Below are 22,978 nucleotides of genomic sequence, written 5' to 3'. Positions count from 1 at the left end.
TCTGTTTAAGGTTTACTTTGCTTGTTTAATTATAATTATATCGGAAAAATTTCACTATTAAAAATTACTGGTAACTTTTCATTTCTATCAAAGATCATCCATAAAGAAGTTTAGTAAACTCAAAACAACCCAGGACAAGCAGCAAAGATGTCAGTCACTTGTTTTAGAAATAACTGTTTAACTCAAGCCATTCACAACAAAATAGAAACAAAATCCCTTGACTACCAGCAAACAAGAATCCATTCTGAAGATTAATCATAGCTCTAAACTGCTTATCAATAAAAGCCCCTCCTACTATAGAGAAATTCAGTATATCCAATGGACAATTGAGTTAACCTGAATTCAATTTCATGAAGCCTATTGTACTGCTTCAACTAGTTCTCTTAGTATTAGAATATTGTTTCTTTTTAAGCTAACAAACTTCAAAATACAAGGAATATTTTGGTATATGCAGTTCTGAACAAAATCCATGTGGCAAAATGCACAAGTCTCAATCAGAAGCTTCTGAATTATGTTTCAATAAAGGCAAAGGTCAGTGAGTGGGGGCATTTCATTTATTCTACACTCCTCTTGGTAAAGAATTTTTTTCCCCCATCATCAGAGAAGCAGAGTATAACCCATCAGTTTCTACTACTGTATTTCAATCAGCTTGAGCTGTCAGGATGGCCCAGTAGTCAGTTAGCTTATACAGGTCATCTCTCCTGTCAGCCATACATGAGATCAGCAGTTAACTATACATCTAATTAATAACAATTTTTATAATAAGCAAGTGTCAAATAAACAGTACTTTAAATTAGTCTTCCTAATCTTAAAGGCAAAACTCAAGAGTATTTGTTTTCTAGTGATCCCCATAATTAAAATGCTATTTTAAAATAGATCTCATTCCTGTTTTATAGTTCTCATTTAAAGTGTGTTCTCTTACAGAGATAAAGGTGTTTTTTTTTAACAAAGATCGTAACAGGAAAAGCATATTTGTCAAAAAAATTGTTGGAGAAATAGAAATGAACTATTTCATAGCCTACCTTCGCTTGCTAATATGCCTACTATCTAGGCGGACAGTCACTGATTTTTAAGCCTTAGCTTTGGAAACTTGGCCTTTGGATTTTCTACTCTTCTATATCAGCGCATCACTTTTTGTAGTTATCGTATTCTTAGGAGCTACCAATATCTAAATAATTTGGGGAAAAAACCTCTTTAGAAACACTGCTGTTGATTAATATTTTATAGTATTTTTTCCATTCATTAGTTATGAAAACAGTAACTACATTGCTTAATCTGATAAGCTCTTGGCCAATCACTCCTTACCTGAAGTGATAGCTATTTATATATATCACAACTAATTACTGTGCATGACTTCAGATAAGGAATATGCAGCCAGGAGAATACTAAATCTAAAGTATCTTGTATAAACACAATGATAAAGGAAAGTAAAAAATATTTAGCATATCCACGTTTCAAAGAAAAGGAAAAAGGAAGGTGAAAATAGATTCATCAACAGAAGTGTTCCTAATTTTTTTTTTCCAAACTACCTACATATTGACAGCTCTTTAAAAATACAATAATTAGGAAAAGTGATGTACTGATACTGATCAGCTGAAAATGTAAAGGTCAAGTTTTCAAAGCTAAAGTGACCCTATTACAGAAAATAATTCTAGTAAACAGAAAATGTTAAGTATGGAAAATGCAGATCTCTAAACCAAGAGTGCATTCTATACCGGCTGAATAAAGGCTAAACCATTTTTTGACTGCTTAAAATAATGGTATATCTTGAATATGTTCTAAAATACCTTTTATTTGAAAAAAAGGGGTTTTCTGTTCTGCTTATGTTTATAAGGGATAGCCAGTTTTTCTGCTGATAAAAGGAACACTCACAATTTGCTGTCAAATGCTTAAAGTAAACAAAAAAAGAAAAAAAAACTGTTCCATTAACTGTTTTAGTCTTCTGCATAATCTTACATACAAAATTTTTAGAAAGTGATTTTCTAGTTGACTACATCCCTTCAAACAATGCAAAAATATGCAATCACAGGTAAAAATAGTTTGTCAGAAAAAGGGGGGGGGAATCACGTTTGTGAGGGAGTTTTAAACTCTTTATGCTTCTTTGAGAAACAAGTAATGTTTTAACTTGTAGTCCACAAATAATTCAGGAAACTGTGCATGAAGAAAACTTTATTATGAAGACCAATGTGGCTTTTGTTTTGAAAAGTTTTCTAACAGAGTTTGAAAGGGAACACACCACTCCATATTACAACTACAGACTTCTGAAACAGATTCTGGAGCTCTACAATCGTGTCTGTAACTATATGCCATTTTATCAAATGGAAATTTCCTATAAAGAGAATCTTCATGTTTGCCCCAGGCTTTCACATATAGTTGCAGTACCAAGTGAAAAGTCAACAGTAAAGTCGGTACTATTGATATCTACATAGAAAACATTGGTCTTTTATTGTGTACACTCAATGGTACAACATTCTTAATTGTATTTTAAAGTTAGTTTGAAGAAAATTCTAACAATATACGTAATATTTTAGGCCTTGATCCTCTACAGACCCGTGCTTAACTTTGCCTATGCAAATATTCTTATTTAAGTCAATTGAACTACTCATGTACAAAGTTAACTGAACTATCTCAAAGAAAAGTATTTACGGACTTGGTACCCAATCCTGCAAACCTTAGTCATGCAAGTAGCCTGGCTGAAGCCAACTGGATTATTCTCATAAAAACTATGATTTGGCCCTTCATAGTTCCACAACTTTCATATGCACTTTTTTTAGAGCAAGTGTACTAGCTAATTGACAGCAACATATAAGTAATGTAAATCGCTTTGAGTCTGGATGCATTTATACTTTAATTTATTGTAACTACTGTTACTCAGGTTGATGCAGCATGTTTTACGTTTATCTGAAACTAATCCTGTTCATTTCCAAAAGTAGGCAAAAAAAACCCCAACTCCCAATTCATCGTTTCCTTTAGGAAGCGTGTACACACACATACTTTTTGATTAGGTTTATCTAGAGTAATTCACGCACTCCTAAAAAAGCAATTTAACAACTGTGACGTGAAAGACTTTTGGGTAGGGCTTTCAAAGGAAAGAATAATATACAAAGAGCTGTAATTCTTCATAGGAGTCCACATGAACATCCTTGGAAAGTCAAAGACCAGATACTCTTAGTGATGCATACTACCAAAGAGTATCAGAATCTTACCCTCTGTAGCATCAGCAGTTCAAAGATATTCTTAAACAATAAGCTACGTTCCTCTAAAAGTCAGGATTACTGCCACATATAAAAAACAGTTTAATGTCCATGGTCGAGCAGTCACTAATTTCTGTATTTTAGAACTACCGTCTGTTAAGATCAGAGTACACTTTTTACTTTTTCTAAAATAGTAAAAAAAAATTTTTACTGTATTTTAATAAACCTAATATTTTTTAATTTTCAGAAAATCTCAACTAAATAACTTCCATTTATTTTAAAATCTCAGTCTATATTTAGAGTTCTGAAACCTTCATTTCTAGGTAACAAAGTCCAAGAAATGAGATATAATTTATCTGTTGTGCGAAAGAGATCATATTATAAAGGGGAAAGCAAAAATTGACTTACCAAAAATAATATAGGTTAAATTAAACATAAAATGTTTAAGTATTTTAGAAACTAAAATGAAATGCAAAAAATTCAAGTCCCATTTGATGGTGCAAACAATTACAGGAAATACAGCCCATTTTACATTCAGGAAAAAACCCCTCTTCCAGCAGGTTTGCACTATTCTGATAAAAACAATCCAACTTCCTACTTATTATGATGTTCATTTTAAACATCCTTGTTAATCTACCAAAGAATTATTTTACACACGAGTTAAAAAGGCTACAAGTTGAAAGATACTGTAAGCTAAGCAGAAAGCCAATCTTCAAGTTTTACAGTGAACTTTTTTTTTTTTAAATCAAGTCCACATTCATACCCACCACTATAACCTTTAAGCTGACGTTTAACTGAAAAAAAGCTATGTCAGTGCTCTTCAATCAGAATTCAGCACAAGGTATCAATATCTTCAAATATCAACCTTTAGAGAAATGTACAGAAAATGAAAATGTGTTTTGGATAAAGTTCAGAATAGAATGGACTGTTTTATAAGTCATTTAATTAGTCAAATGTTCTAACAACTAAAGAGTAAAAAGAGTAACAAAAACCCGAGACAATCATATAGCAGAACGGCTGGTTCAATTTCTGCTTCTGATTTAACACAGGAACAAAAATGCTATGTACTCCATTTGTTGTCTTTAGATAAGGCCACGTGTAAAAAATTCTCATAAGAAAACTTCGATAATTCAGAATAGGTAGAGAAAGTGAATTTTACTTAAAAAAAAATTTAAATCGCGGTTATTTTAAGTGCTTGTGTTATTACTTCAAGTAGGATGGTAACGAAAAAATAAAGACTCAATTGCTACTCCTTTGGAAATATTATGCCTCTAAAAGCATAAATAATAGAATCTTTACAAAAGGTAACATGTTTTGTGGTAGCTTTAAGGAAAAAAGACACACACACACACCCCTAGAACAGAAACTACCACTACTATTAAAAGAGAAATGTGATCTATTAAAAAAGTGAACCAAACATATTTCTGCTAATGATGAAAAATAAACTAATTCCCTTTTTTCTTCACTTTTCAGTGCCTGCTACCTTCCTAAAAACTAATTAATATTTGGTATTATTTTAAGAGTTACTTCTAAAGAACCTTAAAATTACTGTAATTATATACAAAACCTCAAAGTGCTCTAAATAAAATCTTGGGTGTCCTAAAAAGCTGGACAACAAATTAAGGTAAATCTAACATCATGTCTGGTTCACAATATTTAACTTGCTCTTTTTGTTGCCAGAGCGCACAGTTTTGCAGAGTTTTTCCTAGCCCTTTGTGACTTGTGTGTAAAAAGTTGGCTAAACTTTATGATGCATGCTTTTTTATGAAAGATCTCACACTAACACTGCATATAAGCTCATAATTATTTAAATATAGAGATATATGATATTTAAGCACATCTTCAAATGCAATTCTTGATTGTCTTCTAGTAAAGCTGCTAATTTTAGTATTAAGGTTAGCAAAGATCTTACAAGTCTGTCCTCATCTTTCTCACAAAAAGAAATGAATGGCGCCCCTTAGTGTTCACATGTTTAAATCTTCAGATAATTCACTAGATTTCCAAGCAACATTTTTTTTTTTTTGACATTCCAGAAAGTTTTCTGTCTCCACAATTCTTCCATGCAAACATCAACGCAATCAGGAAAAAGCAGGAAGCCTTAAAGAAGTAGTAGAATGCTTCCTGGGCTATTAAGAAACAAAAAATGAACAGTTTGGAAAAAGAAGGTGGAAACAGATTGAACATTCAGTAACATTTTTAAACTTCCACCACAGTCCTCACTCATATCCATTATTTTGGATTTAGGAAACTTTGGTAAAAACAGATTTCCAGGGCTTCCAGGATTCAGCCACCTTCAAAAGATGCAGTGACCTCATGTATTCCTCTATGTCAATATCCTTTTGACACCAGTGATGTTTCTCTCTTTTGTTCTCATGACCAACAAACTTAGTAGGGCTCTTCCCACCCTCACCCCCCAAAAAAACCCAGATCACATAACCCTGAAAGAGTTCAGGAATTTAAAATCCATCACCAGGGGGGAAAGTTCATGTTTAAATGTGTCCTCATCCAGTTTCTTCTTGATTTTACATCCCTTGCTTTTCAATTGTTCTGAAGAATATTTTCACAGTGACCATAACTATATGTTCTAAGTGGCTTTCCTTTTGATGATCACCTTCATTCACTGAAGGTTTATAAAAATCAATCCTCCAAAACACATGAATAAAAACTTCAAGGAAATACTGTTTACTACAGTCCAGTTGTATCAATTCTTGTTTTTCATCTGTCATTTCCTTGAAAAAAGGGAAATTTTTTCTAGGCATGTTATTTTCTGCTGCAATATGGTCATGTTCTCATTTTTACATATGTTTTTTGGATTTTTTTGTCCTATCAAATATATAAACAGTTTTCTCCTTTGGGGTCAATCGCTTGATAAAAGTTTTCTTTCAAATAAGACGGATTTGACTGCAGGCAGAAATCCTTCCCCAAAAAAATCTCAGAACCCCATAGTTTATGTTAAAACTCCCCGGAATCAAAGCTGAAACTCTTTCAATGGCTTTCATTTCTACACAGATTAAAACTAACTCTTATAATTATAATTATTAAACAGATTTCCGTATTGCCCCATCAAACTGAATGGCTGTACATTCAGTTAAGTACTATTGTTTGTCCATTTACAATCAAAAAAACCGGCACTCCAAACATACAAGGAATCTAAAAAAAGCCTCTTAATACAAGGAGACCACAATAAGATAGAGACAAAAAGAAGAAAGGCAGTGGACGGGTGAGGTTTCAAACATTTGACATTATTTTAAAATGAGAGCATTGATTTGTAAACACTTTCCGTGAAAATGAATTATTAACTGAGAACGAATGTGGCCCTGAATAAGCGGCCTCTCTGCAACCTTTGCAAGCAGGAGTTGGGTGCGGGGCTCAGAGAAGACGGCGCCCTGGCTGGAGGCAGCAGCGGACATTTGGCAGCAGAAGAAAATTTATTTCGTAATTCTTTTCAGCAACTATAGTCATATGTAAGAATCTTTACGTTAGTGTCTTTAAAATATAGGAACTGGGATAAGAATTTGCTCCCTTCGCACACGCTAGGAATTTTTTAATTATTACTTCGTGACCCGTTTGGGGTGGGGTAACGCGGGGTCCCATGCCAGAGCAGGGAAGGGAGCTCAGCCATTCCGGTGTTAGTCGTTCAAGTTCAAGCAGTTTCCAGAACAGCCAAATCCCGACACCGAACACCCTTCCCTTGCTCCAGGCCCACAAAACGAGACTATTAACTCTCCCATAAAACACGCCACACAGGACCCCTCTCTCATTCCAATACTTTCCAGCGTGATCCAGTAGCCACACAGCTTGCAACCGACCCTCCCGTCCCCCCACTTTCCCCCAAACCACATTCCTCAGCGCCTTTCCCCTTCCTGTTCGCTCCCTCTCCTCCATAAGGTGGTGGTTCCCCTTCCCCCAGTGTAACAGACGATGTGCAGAGAACCGGGGGAGGGGGGAACCTCACAAGGCGAGACCCCCCACCAAATCTCTCCTGTTACAGGCAGAAACTGGGCGAGCCCTTTGTTTCATGGTTTGAAATGGGAGGCTGAGCCAGAGTCTCGAGACACCCGTGAGGAGAAGGAGCCAGGGAAGAGCCCACCCGCGGCTCTTGGGGCAGGAATGGAGGACGGAGAAGGATCCAGGGAGCAGCGCGGAGGCCCAGGACTGGGGGAGTGTTTTACCTTCGTCCAGCAACCTCTCGAGGTGGTTGAAGATCCCGCAGAAGTTGGGGAGGCTGCTCATCAGCTTCTTGTCGTTCATCAGCTGCATCAGGTAATCGGGGCTCGGCTTCGGCTTCTCCTTGGTTTCCATTTCCCCAACCATATTCCAATCGCGCAGAGCCCTCGAGCGCCCGCCGCGCAGCCCAACCACGGCACTGGGCGCCCGGCCGGATCCGGGCGGGGAAGGGAGGGGGGCTCCCCGAGGAGGAGGAGGAAGATTCAATCAGCAACAAACCAACCCGCCACCGCCGGGTCCCGGGTGCAGAAAAGAGGAAACTCGGTCTCCCCCGCTCCCCGGCTCCGTGCGCCCCCGGCCGGCCGGCGCAGTCCTCCAGGTCCCCCCTCCTCCCGCGCGCACACTGAGCCCAGCTCCTCTCCGCGGCACTGCCTCTGTCTGCTCTCCGCGGCGGGGGAGGGGGCCGGGCAGCCGCTGCTGCTTCTTCCCGAGGAGGAGCTGCCGCCGCCGGTTGTTTCCTCCCGGCAGCTGCTGGTGTCTCTGCCGCCGCGCTGCGCCCGGTGTCCTCACTGCCTCCTTCCCGCTGCCTGTGGCTGGTGAGTCTCAGCCCCGCCGCCGCCTCCTCACTTCTCCTCAGTTCGCTCCGGAGTTCGCCTTAGTCCAGGCTGCGCTGGTAGCAGCGGCGGCGGCGGCAGGGGAGGGGGCAGGACACGCGGGGGGGAGGGGAAGGGACACGCGGGGGGGAGGGAGCAGGGGCGGGGCGGCCGTTAGTCAGGGAACAGCGGCGGCGCCACTTGGCGGAGCCAACCCGCGCCTCACTCGCACTCTCGGGACTTGGGGGGGCGGGGGGCGCAGCTCCCCAGGGCCGCTCTGACGGGAATAAGGAGAGGCGGAGCCAGGAGGCCGCTCCGCGCTTCTCTTCTCCCCTCCACACGCACGTGAAGAGCTACGTGCGGCGCACGCGGAGAGGCTCGCGCTGTTCCCTCTGCGCGCGGCCCCGGCTCGCCTCGCCTCTTACAGGCACGCATGAAAAACTCTTCAAAACAACAAACTCCTGTTACTTCATTCCGCGAGGGGGCGGGGCTGAGTCACGTGCTACGGGGGAAGCCCCGATGCTGCGCGTGCGCGTGCGCGACCGGGAGCCTCACACTCCGTTTCGAGAGAGTCGTCTGCCGCCGCCTCCTGCTGAGGAATGGGGAGGGGCCGCAGGGCGCGTCATGGGGCGGGGCGGGGCGGGGGGGGGGCTACGCGGTGCGCGAGGAGTAACGGCCGACGTTTACAGCGGCAGCGGTGAGGGAGATGGAAACGCCACCGGCGGTGCGGGGCGGATGGGAGGCTCCACCGCCTCCGGTAGCCACGGACGGCAAGAACGAAACGCCTCGTGATAGGGGCCTTCAGGCGACCCCGCCCCCTGCACTCAGGCACGCCGGGGGCCTAGTCGTCCAGGGGCGCGGAGCCGGCGGCTTGGGTACCCCGGCGCTCAGCAGCGTGACGGGCGCCGTGTGCCAGCGGCTTGGGGGGGGCGGCGGAGGAGAGGGCTAGTTTACCGCCCCGCGGCCTCGAGCGGCGCAGCCCGCACGGCTCTTTAGGCGCATCAGCCCCGCGCTGCTGCGGGGTGCATGGCAGTGTGCTGCCCGCCGCACCAAAGGCCCCGACCGAGGCGTTGCTCATGGAAGTGGCAGCTGTGAACCGCGAGAAATATCGGGGGGGCGCCGCTATAAAGCAGTGCCCGGCCCGGGCGGGCCCTCGCATCTAGAACGCTAAATCCTTTCCAAGCTGAGGGCCCGGAGCGTTTCACTGGGTGATGGTAACGTTAAGCGATAAGAACATCATCAGTAAACAAAGGGCATCATTTCTGGTTTGCTCAACAGGAGTAAAATGACTTAGGCGTGTCTGCACTGCAAACTTAGATAGCCTCATATTAGGTTGATTTACAGCTACTGCAGCAGTTACTGCAGTTGATATCCGACTGCTCAACTTTTGTTGGTGGTGCACATCCTCGCCAGGAGCACTTCCACTGGATTAAGAGGGCCAGTGTGGGGGGCTGAGAGTCCAGGCTCTGTCAGCTCTATGCAGCTCCCTAGCAGGAACTTGGCTGCCCCATCCCTCTGGGTGCCCGGCAGGGAGCTCTGTGTCCTACATCTGGGCAGTTGTTCAGCTCCCTGGGGGGGAATGGAGAGCCTCGGTGCAGGTGGGTTGGTGACTGGCTGCCCCAGCTCCCAGGCAGGCTAGCTTTAGGTAGAGCCCCCACCCAGTCCCGGGGGTGACAGCCCAAACTGGGTGCCTTTCTTGTCAGTTTCATGGCTCTCAGCATGGAGCTGTGAAATTGACAAGAATGATAGTTAACAGCAAATGTAAATAACCCACAGTCTCGACCCTGACTCTGTGTCACCCCAACTACACCAGCATAAGCCCTGTGACTCTCATGGAGGTGGAGTTATGTTAGTGTACATCAGCAGGAGTAAGGCTGTAGTGTGTACACAGACATAATTAGGTCAAGGGAAGCTGTAGACCAGGCCTCATTAAAAAATGGTTGAAAATAATAATTGGAATCAGGTGTCAAGAAGAATTTTTTCCATGGCAGAGTAAATGGAAACATCTATGTTTTCAGATAAGTAGGTGAGCATTATTTATGGGGGTTTCCCCTGTTACTCTGTGAACAATGGTATCACATACCCAAAACTGCCCCACTCACTCTCCTGGTTCTGCTTTCTTTTTGTAAGTCATCAGACTTTTAATATTTAGTACAGTTAATAGTCTGCCTTGTGCTTTTTTTTAATAAAATGAACCAAATAAAGGACTTTGGTAATTTGCCACTTTCAAAGTGATGTTATAGTTTATGATATTGAAGTCAGTTAATCTTCAGCTACATACCTCACACTAGACTCCACCTATGTTGTAAAGTGTTTTGATATCTATAACTGAAAAACATTCAAAGAGCTAGGTAGTGGTAATTTTGTATGATAGTAGTTCAAATTCTATATATACAAATCAGTGCTCTTTTGAAAATAAAACATTTTAAATTTGTTATGGTAAATAAAATGCAACCAAAACTAAACTAAGCAAAACCACATTTTGAGTTAGTCTTCCTGGCCTAACTAGTGCTTGTTACTATTGGTTATTGTTTAGTATTGACAGAATATTTAGGGAAAAGTGGAGTTGTCAGTTTAGCAAAACTAAATAAAATGACTTTTTAAGTGTTTTCTGTATCTTCCTATTGTAAATACATACACACCTCTACCCTGATATAATGCTGTGGTTGGGAGCCAAAAAATCTTATTGTGTTATATTGAGCAGTCTTCGATCTGCTGGAGCGCGCAGCCCCTCCTCCTCCTCCCCCGGAACACTGCTCTACTGCATTATATCAGGTCATTAGACAATACCTTATCTCATTTCTGTGTGAGGGTTTGGTTTGCACACCAATATTTTGAGCAAAGCTAAGATCAGGTAACTCAAATAAGTGGCTTTTTATTTTCTCTATCTTTGGAAAATAATAAATACATACAATATTAGTTTTGTTCCCAAAGAGGGAGTAGCAGTATTATGAATACGTTTCTTAAATTAGATTCTTACTCTTCCACTACCTTGGCAGCAACATTTAAGGCACAGCTGTTTAAGATGTAAAAACACTGCCCCAGTTGAACAGCAAGGTTACAGGCTTAATTTTTTCCTTTGGCTCTTGAATTTTTTGGCTGTTTCTCAAATGTATGTGAGTAGTTCACATCTTGACCAAGTATATTTTAGGGATATGTAATAGAACAGGGTTTGTCACATACAGTAAAGTCAATCTTAAGGCTACATTTGTGTCCTTTCTAGGTGCCACGGTGTACATTGTGTTCCTATATTTGTCATTCTTAGGGGTATGTTCTCAAATTGAAAAAAAATGCAATTATTAAGGACATGAGTGAGCAAATAGCTCCCTTTTTTTACTTTAATAATTTAGTGAATTTAAAGCTTGTATCAGATTTACAATTCTGGAGAGCTAATAGAGAAAGCATGGAAGAAGTAATGTGAGCAACTCCATACTTCCTCTGTGTCTTAACTATGATCTGAAGAAAGTATTTCCGGTGTGAGATGTTAAAGCAGCAAAGAGTCCTGTGGCACCTTATAGACTAACAGATCTTTTGGAGCATGAGCTTTCGTGGGTGAATACCCACTTCGTCGGTCTCCATGAGCCAGTTGTTGACATTTCTACTGTGACCATCAGTGTAGCAAGGCACAAATTATTCCAAAGATGCCCTTTTTTTCAATGTCTGTTACACAGAGCATATCTGTACAAAAGCTGTGTTGTGACAATAACTCGTAATAACTTCCTAGGAACATTAACAGAAGATAACTATCAGTCAGCAGCCTTAAATAATCAAATGAAGATAACCATTCTCTGTCAGAATCATACTCAGGAGCATACCCTTATCCTTCCCCAAAAACCCTATGAGATATATGGGCTTTGCAACATGCCTGAAGGGTCATCAATTTTGGGCAATTTCAAATTTGGAGAGTGCATGAGAGTAGATTTCAGAGTCCTAGGACCCTCACCCAGAACAGCCTGCCAAAACTGTCATCTTGATTGTGGCAAGGAATATGATCTAACTCAGTGGTTCTCAACCAGGGGTCCAAGGCCTTCTGGGGGCTGTGAGCAGGTTTCGGGGGTCTGCCAGAATAAACCAGAGAGCAGGGCTGGCGTTCGACTCACTGGCCCCAGGGCAGAAAGCTGAAGCCCAAGCTTGAGCAACTTAGCTTTGCAGAGCTGCCTGTGGTGTTGGAACCTGGACCATTGCCCTGCTTGCTACCCCTAATGATGCCCCTGGCTTTTAATCTACTGGATATGCAGAAAAACAGTTGTGGCAAAGGGGGGCTGAGGAGTTTTTATAGCATGTTGTGGGGGGGGGGATGCCTGAGAAAGAAAAAATTGAGAACCCCTGATCTGACTTGAGTATCTCTGACTACATCTGTGGCAGTCTGTCACAGGGATAATCTCTTAGGTAGGTCTCAGGCCATTTAGGGCTTTGTAGGCCATAACCAGCACCTTAGCCTCTACATGGACATCAGTAGCATCCAGTCCCCATCCTGAAGCATTGATGTCTTGTGCGCTCAGCAAACAAGCTGCCACATTTTGCATAAGCTTGTCTGCAAATGGTTTTAAAGGTATAGCCCCCACAGAGCATATTGCAGTAGTCTAATTTTGAGGTAACAGACATAAATAACACTGGCAATATCTATATCTGAAAGAAAAGACTTGGCACAGATCATACAAACCCAACTTGGTTACTGCTGTAATGGGATCATTGACAGCAGCTGCAAAGGGGTGCTGTTTAATACCACTCCCAAGCTGCAAACTCTGATAACCAATGCTAGATCACTCTTTCAGTCAGAGGGGTTGATATTACTTCCACTGTCTTTTCCAGCTGCTTCCAAGAGCCTGTCATCACCATCCTTCTGTTGTCTGAGTTCTGCTTCAGCCAGCTCGCTCTCATTCATGTTCCAGTGTCAGCTAGACATGTGGCTGAGGTACCGAGCCACATGGCTGTCAGAGTTGGATGAGAGACATATCTAACTGGATGGCATAAACAAAGATACTAAATACTGCATCTTTCAACCTTAACTTTTTCTGTTTAAGAACAGATTGAGATTACTCAGACTGATTAAACATATTCATTCTGCTGCTTGACTCACATTCTGCTGACAGCAGAGTTTAAAGTGCAAATATTAACTTTGGTACAATATTTTAAAATTTCTCTTTGACTAGAAGATCTGAAATATATAGGTATGTATATATGCTGACTTGCACTGAGGGACTGTGAAGTGCTGTCTGTGCTTCATGCTATATAATAGACGGCAGTTCTTGACTCCAAAAAGTTTGTATTCTAAAAAGACAAATAATGCCACATAGGGAGACCAACAGTAAGGTTCTGCATTTTTTAAAGCTTTTTTCGTAATGAGCTGGTATCATTTTTGTTGATGTGGTTTGGTAATAAACTATTGCCTCTCAGTCTGAAAGAGTGACACAGAATATGGGTTTTCAGCTATCTAAAGGTCTTGTTCTTTTTCAAAGAATAGTTCTGTATAAATTCCCAAGTTCAGTAAATACAGAATATTTTATTGCATACTTTACAAAAGATTGAGGAAAGAGTAACTGTTCACTCACTTGCTTGGCACCCTTACCCCTCATAACCCCAGATGTCCCCTTTGTTGTAGGAGGCAAGGAAAGGCAGAAACAATATAGCTCAAAAGAGTCAAAAATTGTGGAAGGCAGAACACTCACTCAACAGCATTTTGCCAAAGCTGAGGGGAAGCTGGCACCACTGTGGCCATTGGTTCCCCACACAGAGGTTCTTATGCTTGGAGTTTGCCCACAGACCTTCATGTTTTAATGTGTTCAAAGGCCTAGTGTCCTGCCTTAATATAGGAGTTCACATCCTTCCTTTAAAGCAGAGCAGCAGGAACAGTGTCTAATCACTCAGAAATCGCAGGAAAGTGGAAAAGTTCACTGTTTTTCTGGGAGAGAGGAAGAAGGGGCCTTGATTTTTCTGGTAGCATCTGACATTCTTTTCTTTGTCTTCCTCATCCTACTACCCGAAGATTTTCAGCTGAACTTGGGAATTATCTATTGGGATATAGCAGCCATATAGTTTGTAGCTCTCATATCTCCTAGGGTCCCTTTCCCAGTTTCCACAGCACTGCAAAGGCCATGAAACATTTTTTACTCAAGTTCTTTAAGATGTGAAATGAAAGGCACTATACAAGTGCAAAGAATTATTACTTAGACTTATACATACCACAGGATCTTTTCTGATGGTCCAAGAAGCATTTCAAAGCATGTGCCACTTGTATTGGCACTTCTGCACTCAGATTCAGCCTGAGATACTTGTTTGCCTATCACTGGACATCTAAGGAGGGATCACTGCAGTCAGTAAACAGGCCCTTGGGCTCAAAGCCAAAAAGTGGCAGCTGCCGTGGCTCAGAAGAAAGCCAGATCACTTGGATTACAAAACAATCCAATTACTTGATACAAAATCATGTGACCCTGTTTAGCTAATGGCTTGCTACTCATCAGTTTAAAATAAAGTGGTTTAGTGGCAGGGGAAGTATGCAAGACACATGTTCCTATCTAAGACAATTGGATTGTGATTGGAAACTGAAGTATATACATATATTGGGAGCTATAACACTACAGGTGTATTTATGCACCAAGGAGTTCTGAGGAGATGGTACTCACAAGCATGAACTTTGGTGTTGTTTGGAGTAGCATTAAGACTTTTTGATATCTTTTAATTTTCCTCTGTTTTATGAGATGGCCCGGGATGCAGCTCCATGCTTTGCATGTCCCTAAGTCTCCGGCTGCCAGACTCTGGGACTAGACGACAGGATGGACCACTCAATAATTGTCCTGTTCTGTTTTTTCCCTCTGAAGCATATGGCATTCGCCATTGTTGGAAGACTGGATAGTGGGCTAGATGGCCATTCTTATATTCTTATACTTGTAAATTTTTTAAAAGAAAAAATTAAAACAATACCTGCTATATGTCTGATTTCATGTTTATTCATGAGATTCTGACAAGAGGTAGCAAAAACACTTCACTTTTAATATTTTGCTTTCAAAACAGTTATGAACAATGAATTGGTTGGCAGAATTGTTACCAAAAAAGGGGATATCTCCTGAATTTAAAGGAACTGCTCATTTGAATAAAGTTTTGCAGGCTCAGACCATGTAAGTGCCTACATACCATTTGTGCTTTAAGAAAAAAATCAAAGATAAACTTAGTTTATCATGTGCATGGTGTAGTCCCATTGATTAAAATGCTATTACATTGTCTTGTTCACAAGCATAATATTTGTTTTAGAGCAGTGAATTCGCCTTAAGTATATGTCATGGGGAAAATGGACTGTAAATTAGAAGTCCATCAAGAAGTTCTTTTGTCTAACCATAAGAGCAAAGCCAGATGTGTAATCATCAGGACTTCAAGCTGGAAGTATGCCCCACATACTAGATATATTCTGTTTAGTGTAGCAGTCACTATAGGTCAAACTAGACTGTCATTTCCAATGTCACTTGCATTCTGACCCTCCTTTTTCCTCCAGTTCTCATAATGTTTTCTCAACAAATTCCTTGCAGATTGGAATTTTCCATGTTTGCTCTAAACCCAGAGGATAGAGGGTTTTTTGAAAGCTTGAACCAAACCAGTGGAGCTGTGTTTGAGTTGTGAGGGTGGGAAGAGGAGGAGAGAGAAGCAAACACTTTCCATATGTTCAAGAGACTCTTTTGCTTGTACAACTCAAAACCACCCGAATCTAAAGCTTCACACTTGTTTTATATATGTGCAAAGTTCTTATGTATATGTATTATAATCTAAGTGTGTTTACAAGTTCACTGAAAAGACAAAAATTGTTAAGGCCTCTTAATCTCATTGGCAAAGGTGACAAGATAAGCAGCTTCATATCGTAGAATTTACAAGATCACTCCTGAATTAAGGATGACTGTTACAACTCTAGCACTGGAAGTTTCTCAGGGAGAAAGCTACTAGTATGGTATTTATTAAGAATATGAAATTTGGATCCACCAGAGTTTCATGGCCTGTCTTCTATAGCCTTTTGTATGTGAAGTTTGCTAGTATGAAAGGCTGTGTACTGCTAATACCTGACATTTTTTGAAAAACACCGAGCATATTAGGTTTTATTCTTAGTCTTCCAGCTCCTGTCTCCACTTCCTGAACTGAGGAAGAGGCTGTTCCCTATCTTCATAGGCAACAGAATGTTGATTATTGCATTTTCCCAAATATTGTAATGCAACATCCAGTTTTGCAGGTTGCTTATTACTGTTGTTTTTATTATTCACAAGTTAACGTTTAGTCTGATTATGACAACACAGTCAGAGACCCAACAAGTCACAGCAGGAACTGTGAAGAAAACGCTCCTCAGGCAAAGCAGGGGGGAAAAATCCTTTTTAATTAAAATACCACCGTAAAGTATCAACAAAAAGTTACTACTCCAAGTCAGGTGTTGACTAGCCATTCCTAGGCAGTCTTCTTTCCTTCACTAAGGCCTGGAGAGTCCCCCACATTCACCAAGCTTGCCGACTATTTCTACACTCCAAAAAGAAGGGAGGTTGGGGATACACAACTAGGCTCAAAGCTTTCTCTTACCTCAAGGAAACCCTGTGTTTCCTACCCTCTGACAAACAGGCATTAGTTCTTAGACCTCTAATAGCCAATTTCTTCCAAGAATAACAGGTGGTCTTCTTCCTAAAAAGCCAAGTCCTCTCTTTTATTTCATGTTCCTCTCCTGATCATTTCTTCTAGGTGGAGCATTTCTGGAGATGTTGTACAGCTGATTTACATTCATGGAAGGTTGTATTAATCCTTTTTACCCTGCTCCATTGTGGATTTTATATATACCCATTATCTCTCTGACTGTAGATATGATTTCTGGGAACTCCACCAATGATATTTCAGAATGGGTGGAGATCCCTGAGACAGATTGACAGCATTTAAGATGATTAGTAATGGAGTCCTTTAAAGAGGCCTGTGTTAAAATAAAAAAGGTTGAGGTCCAAATCCTCAAAGGTAATTATTAGGCACCTACCTTCCCTTAAAATCAATGGGAGTTAGGTTCCTAAATAACTTTGATGACCTGGGCCTGAGGGGTTATGTTAGTGTGGAAAAGATTGCATTATGGAAATCAAGTAAATTTAAGAAAAAAATTATCTTCTCTGTGCCAGTTGGGTGGGTGTCAGCCATTTTACTTAAGGTATTTGTTTCTGTTTTGCCTTTTTATTTTTTGGTTGGAGAACCCATTAGGTGAAAGACAGCAATTTACATTAAGTCTCACCATTTGGCTCTCCTGTGGCCTTGCTCTCATAATAACAAAAAAAGATGCTGTGACCTGGTAGTTTCTGATCAATAGCTCAGCCATGTGTGAAGCCATTATTTTCACCATTTTACCAGCTTACACAATTTAGAGGTCCTTGGATCATTTTGGATAAGAAGGTTGTCTAAACACAGTGACTGTACCTCCCAAGTTCTTACAGAATTTCTAATTCTTATTCACTAATTTGATTTCACAATAGCACATAAAGTAAGAACATAGAATTAAATACTTACACAATAAGCATCTTTCTATTTGTAAAAAAACTCAAATTTATAAAATGACATTTGTGGTGTAAGCGTGACTGCATTATAAGAGAAGTGATTGGAATAATTCACTGAAATCTCAGGGACAAAAACACTGTATAAATGCAATATTCACATTCATTCACAATATTTTTATTAGGGAAACTAAATATTTTTCTTATTTCTCATAGGAAGGTTATTGGGCCTCTTGTGAATACTACCACAAGATATCAATAGCATATGTTAGATGTAACAGGCTTAATATTTATACATATACAGAGACACTAATTCTGATTTGGTATTACGGTAGAATCAGGCCCATCATGTACAATTTTTCAGCTGTGTGTCAAACAACAGTAAAATGTAAGATTTTTCTGTATCCTCTATGGGAAGGGGATAGACCTTGATCCTAAGTCTTTTCCATCATTAACTATCATCCAAAAATTGTTTACATACATCCTGTTTGTCTATTTATGTCAATTACTAAATTCAGACATCTGATGTGCATAGAGAGGGAGCAAACAAGCAGGTAGGCCATTAGAGGAGCCAGCTACTCTCAAAATATGAGGCATTTTGCTTCTCCTCCAGAAAAATTACATGATGGAAGAAAACATGCACATCCTTTGCAAAGTTGGTCTGTTTGGTCCTGCGCAGAAAACAGCCAAGCAGTGAGACTGAGATTGTATTGACAAGAACAAGATGAATGACCCCCTGGAGACCATGGGGTTTGTATGCTAGTTTCCACTACCTTTTCATCCTTTTGTACCCCCTTTCAATTCACATGCAGATTAACTTAGACCAAGTCCTTACTAAATACTCTTTTTCACTTTAGTTTGGAAGGTAGACTGGAGGATCTAAATATTTATGAGGCTTTTTTTCTTCTGGTTTATGATGCACTCTTGTTGAATGTTGAGGAATTACGTTAATGAATGCATGCCTGCACACACAGACACAGAAACCAGGCAAAGGGGAAAAAAAACACACAAAGCTTTGTCAGCTCTAATGTCGGCACTTACCAAACAGTTCCCATGGAAAAAAAAAAGGCAAAGAGATTTAAAATCTGTTGCCAGGAGAAAAATAAATTGTACAGCTGAACACAAAAGAGAGAACAAAGTTTCATCTTTGCTTTCCTCAGCTGCAAATGTAACTCTTGTTTCAACTCAGAGCAGATTTGAGATAAAACATGTTAATTGAAAAATGAAAGCTTTTCTAAAAAGCGGTAGCTAGTTTTGTGTGTTCAATAATGAAGTAAAGATTAAACTTAAGTATTGTACACACACAGTTTGTCTTAACACCACCAGCAAAAATATGACCCAGATTTTTTTCTTATGTAACACTGTACAGGTGCCTTCATTTAGTTTGCATATTATATTATTATTATATATATAATGAAATGAAATAAAATTTTGTATATCATGAAATGAAATGAAATTTTAACTGGAATAAATAATTAAAAACAATGTTAATCATATGATATGTGATACAATTTTATTTCATTTCACGATATATAAAATTTTATTTTATTTCATTTTCCCTCCTTGTTTGGTATGGTTACGTCTTTTCGGAAACTAAACCTACATTTAAAAAAAAAAGCCTACAATATGCTTAAAATAAGACTTTAGCTAGATGTAGTTGAATGTAAATCTTCTTTAAATATGAATAATGCAAAACTATAAATTAAGGAACCTTTATGGTTCTTTTTATAGAAGGAAGAATATATTGTATTAAAATACTAGAACTGAAACATGGACATATTAACTGCTTCAATATCACATTGTCCAGAAGAGTCATCTTCTCAACCTTTAATCATATCTATCCTCCTCCTTCCCTTTTTTATTCTCAGATGCACACATGGCTGTTGCAGACAAGGCCCGGCTCATAAAAGTGGGACAGTAATTCTACAGTATCCTTTCATAATCATGCACCAGGACATGAGATTTAACAAATGCTTTTGAACTATCATTTAAAAACTCATTCAACCAATGCCAGAATATTAACTCATAGCTCTTAAAGTGCAATAGAATTTCAAAGTCTAGGCTCTGTTATTCATATTTATATGTCTATCTGGATTCATAAAAAGTTACCTTAATAAATATATTCCTGTTTTATTGTAGTTTATTTTCAGGATGTTCAAGTTCATAAGTAATAGAATCCGATAAAGCCATCTACCTTTCATTTATTCTACAGCTATCATTTATGTCAGTTCCAAATATTGGTATTACTATTTTCAGTGACTTTGCCTATGATACCTAAGGGTTGTGTTAAGCAAAAGTTCAGCTCAGTAGGTCCCAAGGTAGAGAAGTTCTATATAGCCAAATCCAAATTCAGGATTGAGAAATAAAATTACCTTAAAATGCCCATTCGGTTCTTTCATCCTATGGGTAAAAATCCCTTTTTTTGGCTGTATAAAAGATGTATTGCCAATGGTGACCATGGGTTAATTTTTCAAAATCTATTGAAGTGCCAATGTCACTTTTAAAAATAGGAGTTAGGCGCTTTAGAAAATTTACCCATATCCAGAGAACTTCACTGGGTACATCTGAAGAGTTTTCAGATTTCAGAATGAGGGAGCAGAAGTAAGTTTCCTAGTCTGGTTACCAGCAATTCATCCTGCCAACTGGTCATTGATTTTCAAAAGATTGTTTGTTACTTCCAAAGAGGGCAAGTGTGAGTGAAGTAATGAGTCATTCCTAAGCAAGAGCCTGTCTAATCCCCATGTAGTGATGAGTCATTCCCGTGCTCAACTCCAGCTAATCCAGGAGCCAGCCTGGTGACTCTTAGGGCATGTATATGAGCCTCACAGGAGAAACAGCAGCTCAGCCTGCCCCGTGTTACTTCATGGCTTGAAACTCTCCTCTGACTGATAGTGATAATAGACTCCACAGGCTGTTGCCTGCTCCCATGGTGTTTTGACACCAAACATATTCCCAGTTCTGTTCCAGCCTTGCTCTTGCTCCGGCGTAACTCCCAGCTCTACTCTTGCTTTATTCCAACCCTGCTCTTGACTATGGCTTTATTCTCTGGCCCCAGTTCCTGGCCTGGCTACAATGGCATTGGCCACTAGTCCTACTGCCAGTGCTCCAACCACTCTGGGGGTCCCTGGGAAGCAAATATTTGCCCCCCTCCTACATAATAATTTGTCCCTCCTTTTCCTGGGCTTTCTTGTGGATTATTTTTATCTTCATATCCATTTAAAAAAGAACTGTGGCATAAGGACAGGCTGGTGGGAGGCTGTAAAAGGAGCAGGAACAAATTGTGGGGCAGATGAGCTATGGAAGAAGAAAGAAGAGGAAAGTCCAGAACATGGAGGGAAACTGTATAGCAGGCCAGTCCCAAAGGCAGTAAAAGAAAATCCCTTCAAAAGGGGGCAGCATGTGCCTCCAAGAAGTAAGTAAACAAGAGTGATGAGGCATAGAGGAGTCCCAATATTGGGGCAGCAGGGACTGAACTGGACCCAGAAGAAACTCCTAAGGGCAAGAGGGAGGTTCCTGGTCAGTGAAAATAGCTGCCTTAGGTGGGGAACGAGACCAAAAATAGGCCCAAGCTAGGGAGCAGCCCTGTGGAATGTGGGAAATCAGTAAAAGACCTTAATCAGGAGAAGAGCAGCTACCAGAAAATGGCAGGAGCACAAAAGGAGCCAGTTAGTTGCAGCCACAGGAGCACCAAGTTAGGCAACCCACAGGGAGGGAGGAAAGGACAGTGTTTCCACCCCTAATACTATTATTTTTTATTTGTATTTCAGGAGCACTCAGCCACCACAACTAAAATCCAGATCCCCATAGTAGGAGAAAGTCTTTTCTGATGTACTGATAATCTAACTAGACAAAGAGTGGGAAAAAAAAATATTATTCCCAGTTGGGGAACTGTGGCACAGAAGGAATAAAAGACTTACTCATGGTAACACAGGAAGTCATTGGCTGAGTCAGAAATGGAACCCTCATTCTACTGCATCCCAGTCCAGGGCCTTAACAACAAGACCAGCCGTCTTCTCTGTAGTGCCTTCTCTGTATGTCTCACCAGTTTTTGGCAAAGAAGGGTCAATTCTGAGGAGCTGGAAACTCTTGTCTGGGCCAACAGATTTCAGGTGTTAGTGAGAAGTTTGGTTTAGCTAACTTACACAGTACCAATATAGAGTTTGAAACACAAATGCAGTGCATAAGCTGTGCTTTCACTTCCTGTGGGAACCACCTGTGGCCACAGATTCCAAACCTGTTAGCACCATCTCTGCCTCCAAAAGAGAAAATGCGCCAATGCAGCAGAACAAAAAAATCTTAAAATAACAATTTCAGAGAATTTTGCAGCCAGGACCACAAATTTGCCTAGTGATCCCTTTCTGTGCTTGTGCTAGGAACAAGTTTTTCACCCTCCTGAATCAAAAGTGCTGCAGTGAACTGAGAGTTTAGGACCAAATTCTATATCCTTACTTATGCAGAGTAAGATTGTCATTGAGACAGACTTAAATATAAAGAGCCAAATCACAGTGCTATGCAAGATTACTTAAGTGAGTAAAGTTTACAGCATGGCCTTGCCCTTTCTTGCTTGCCAAATGAAGAACTTGAAGAATCGAAGAAAGTGGTTTCCATGGGACCAAGGAATCTTGGTCATACTCAGAAGCCAAATGTAGTTAAGGCTGTAAAAATTATACAACACACAAATCTGTAGATCACTTTTACCTGTATTCATCCTTGACAACTAAATTATTAAAATGAGTAGCCTTTTCTTTCAATCTAATTTTAAATATTGGCATGTTTTATCTTAAATAAATCAGGTACTCCTTGAAAAATCTCAAAGATTTTTCATAATTTGTATAATTCTTGGGCTAAGATTGTTCCTTATGAATTAATGCATAGCTATCCCTTTTTCAGTCGATACATATGTGATGCCAAGATGGAGCTCTAGTAAGTTCAGGAATGGAGTTGGGGACATGCCACTCTACACAACCCATAAAAAGTCTAGTGATTTCCACAATGTAAGAGTAGAATAAACTGTCAGATTTGTACAACTTCCCACTGAGGGTATGTCTACACTACGGGATTATTCCAATTTTATGTAAACTGGTTTTTTAAAACAGATTGTATAAAGTCGAGTGCACGCTGCCACACTAAGCACGTTACTTCAGTGGTGTGCGTCCACGTACCGAGGCTAGCATCAATTTCTGGAGTGTTGCACTGGGGGTAGCTGTCCCGTAGCTATCCCATAGTTCCTGCAGTCTCCCCCGCCCATTGGAATTCTGGGTTGAAATCCCAATGCAAAAACAGTGTTGCGAGTGATTCTGGGTAAATGTCGTCACTCAATCCTTCCTCCGTGAAAGCAACGGCAGACAATCATTTCGCGCCCTTTTTCCCTGGATTGCCCTGGCAGACACCATAGCATGGCAACCATGCAGCCCGTTTAGCCTTTTGTCATTGTCAGCGTATGTGTACTGGATGCTGCTGACAGATGCGGTATTGCAGTGCTACACAGCAGCATTCATTTGCCTTTGCAAGGTTAAAGAGACGGTTACCAGCTATA

General features: G+C 40.5%; 1 protein-coding gene and 1 long non-coding RNA gene across 11 annotated transcripts in view; one reads left to right on the top strand and one right to left on the bottom strand.

The window, feature by feature from the left end:
- QKI (QKI, KH domain containing RNA binding) overlaps positions 1-7,608 on the bottom strand; it is a 340,409-nt gene extending 332,801 nt beyond the window's left edge. For 6 of the 10 annotated variants that reach the window (XR_003999651.1, XM_030556704.1, XM_030556705.1 and 3 more), the window contains exon 1: positions 7,367-7,601. Coding sequence is in view for 7 of the 10 variants with exons in the window: in XM_030556704.1 (XP_030412564.1) it covers positions 7,367-7,508 (142 nt within the window). In the remaining 3 variants the exon portion in view is untranslated. Of the gene's footprint in view, positions 1-7,366 lie in introns of all 10 variants that reach the window. The other 4 variants (XR_003999652.1, XM_030556710.1, XM_030556709.1 and 1 more) reach the window with 3 other exon arrangements.
- Positions 7,609-7,924: 316 nt separating this feature from the next.
- LOC115648712 lies at positions 7,925-22,277 on the top strand. Its single transcript, XR_003999653.1, has 4 exons — positions 7,925-8,651; positions 16,658-18,192; positions 19,311-19,370; positions 20,668-22,277. It is a non-coding gene; the product is annotated as an uncharacterized LOC115648712 (long non-coding RNA).
- Positions 22,278-22,978: the final 701 nt, after the last annotated feature.

This window comes from Gopherus evgoodei, chromosome 3 (genome assembly GCF_007399415.2).
Source record: "Gopherus evgoodei ecotype Sinaloan lineage chromosome 3, rGopEvg1_v1.p, whole genome shotgun sequence".
NCBI classification, from domain to species: Eukaryota; Metazoa; Chordata; order Testudines; family Testudinidae; genus Gopherus; species Gopherus evgoodei.
The sequence above is the reverse complement of the archived record's forward strand: the minus strand, read 5'-3'. Positions and strand labels throughout refer to the sequence as shown.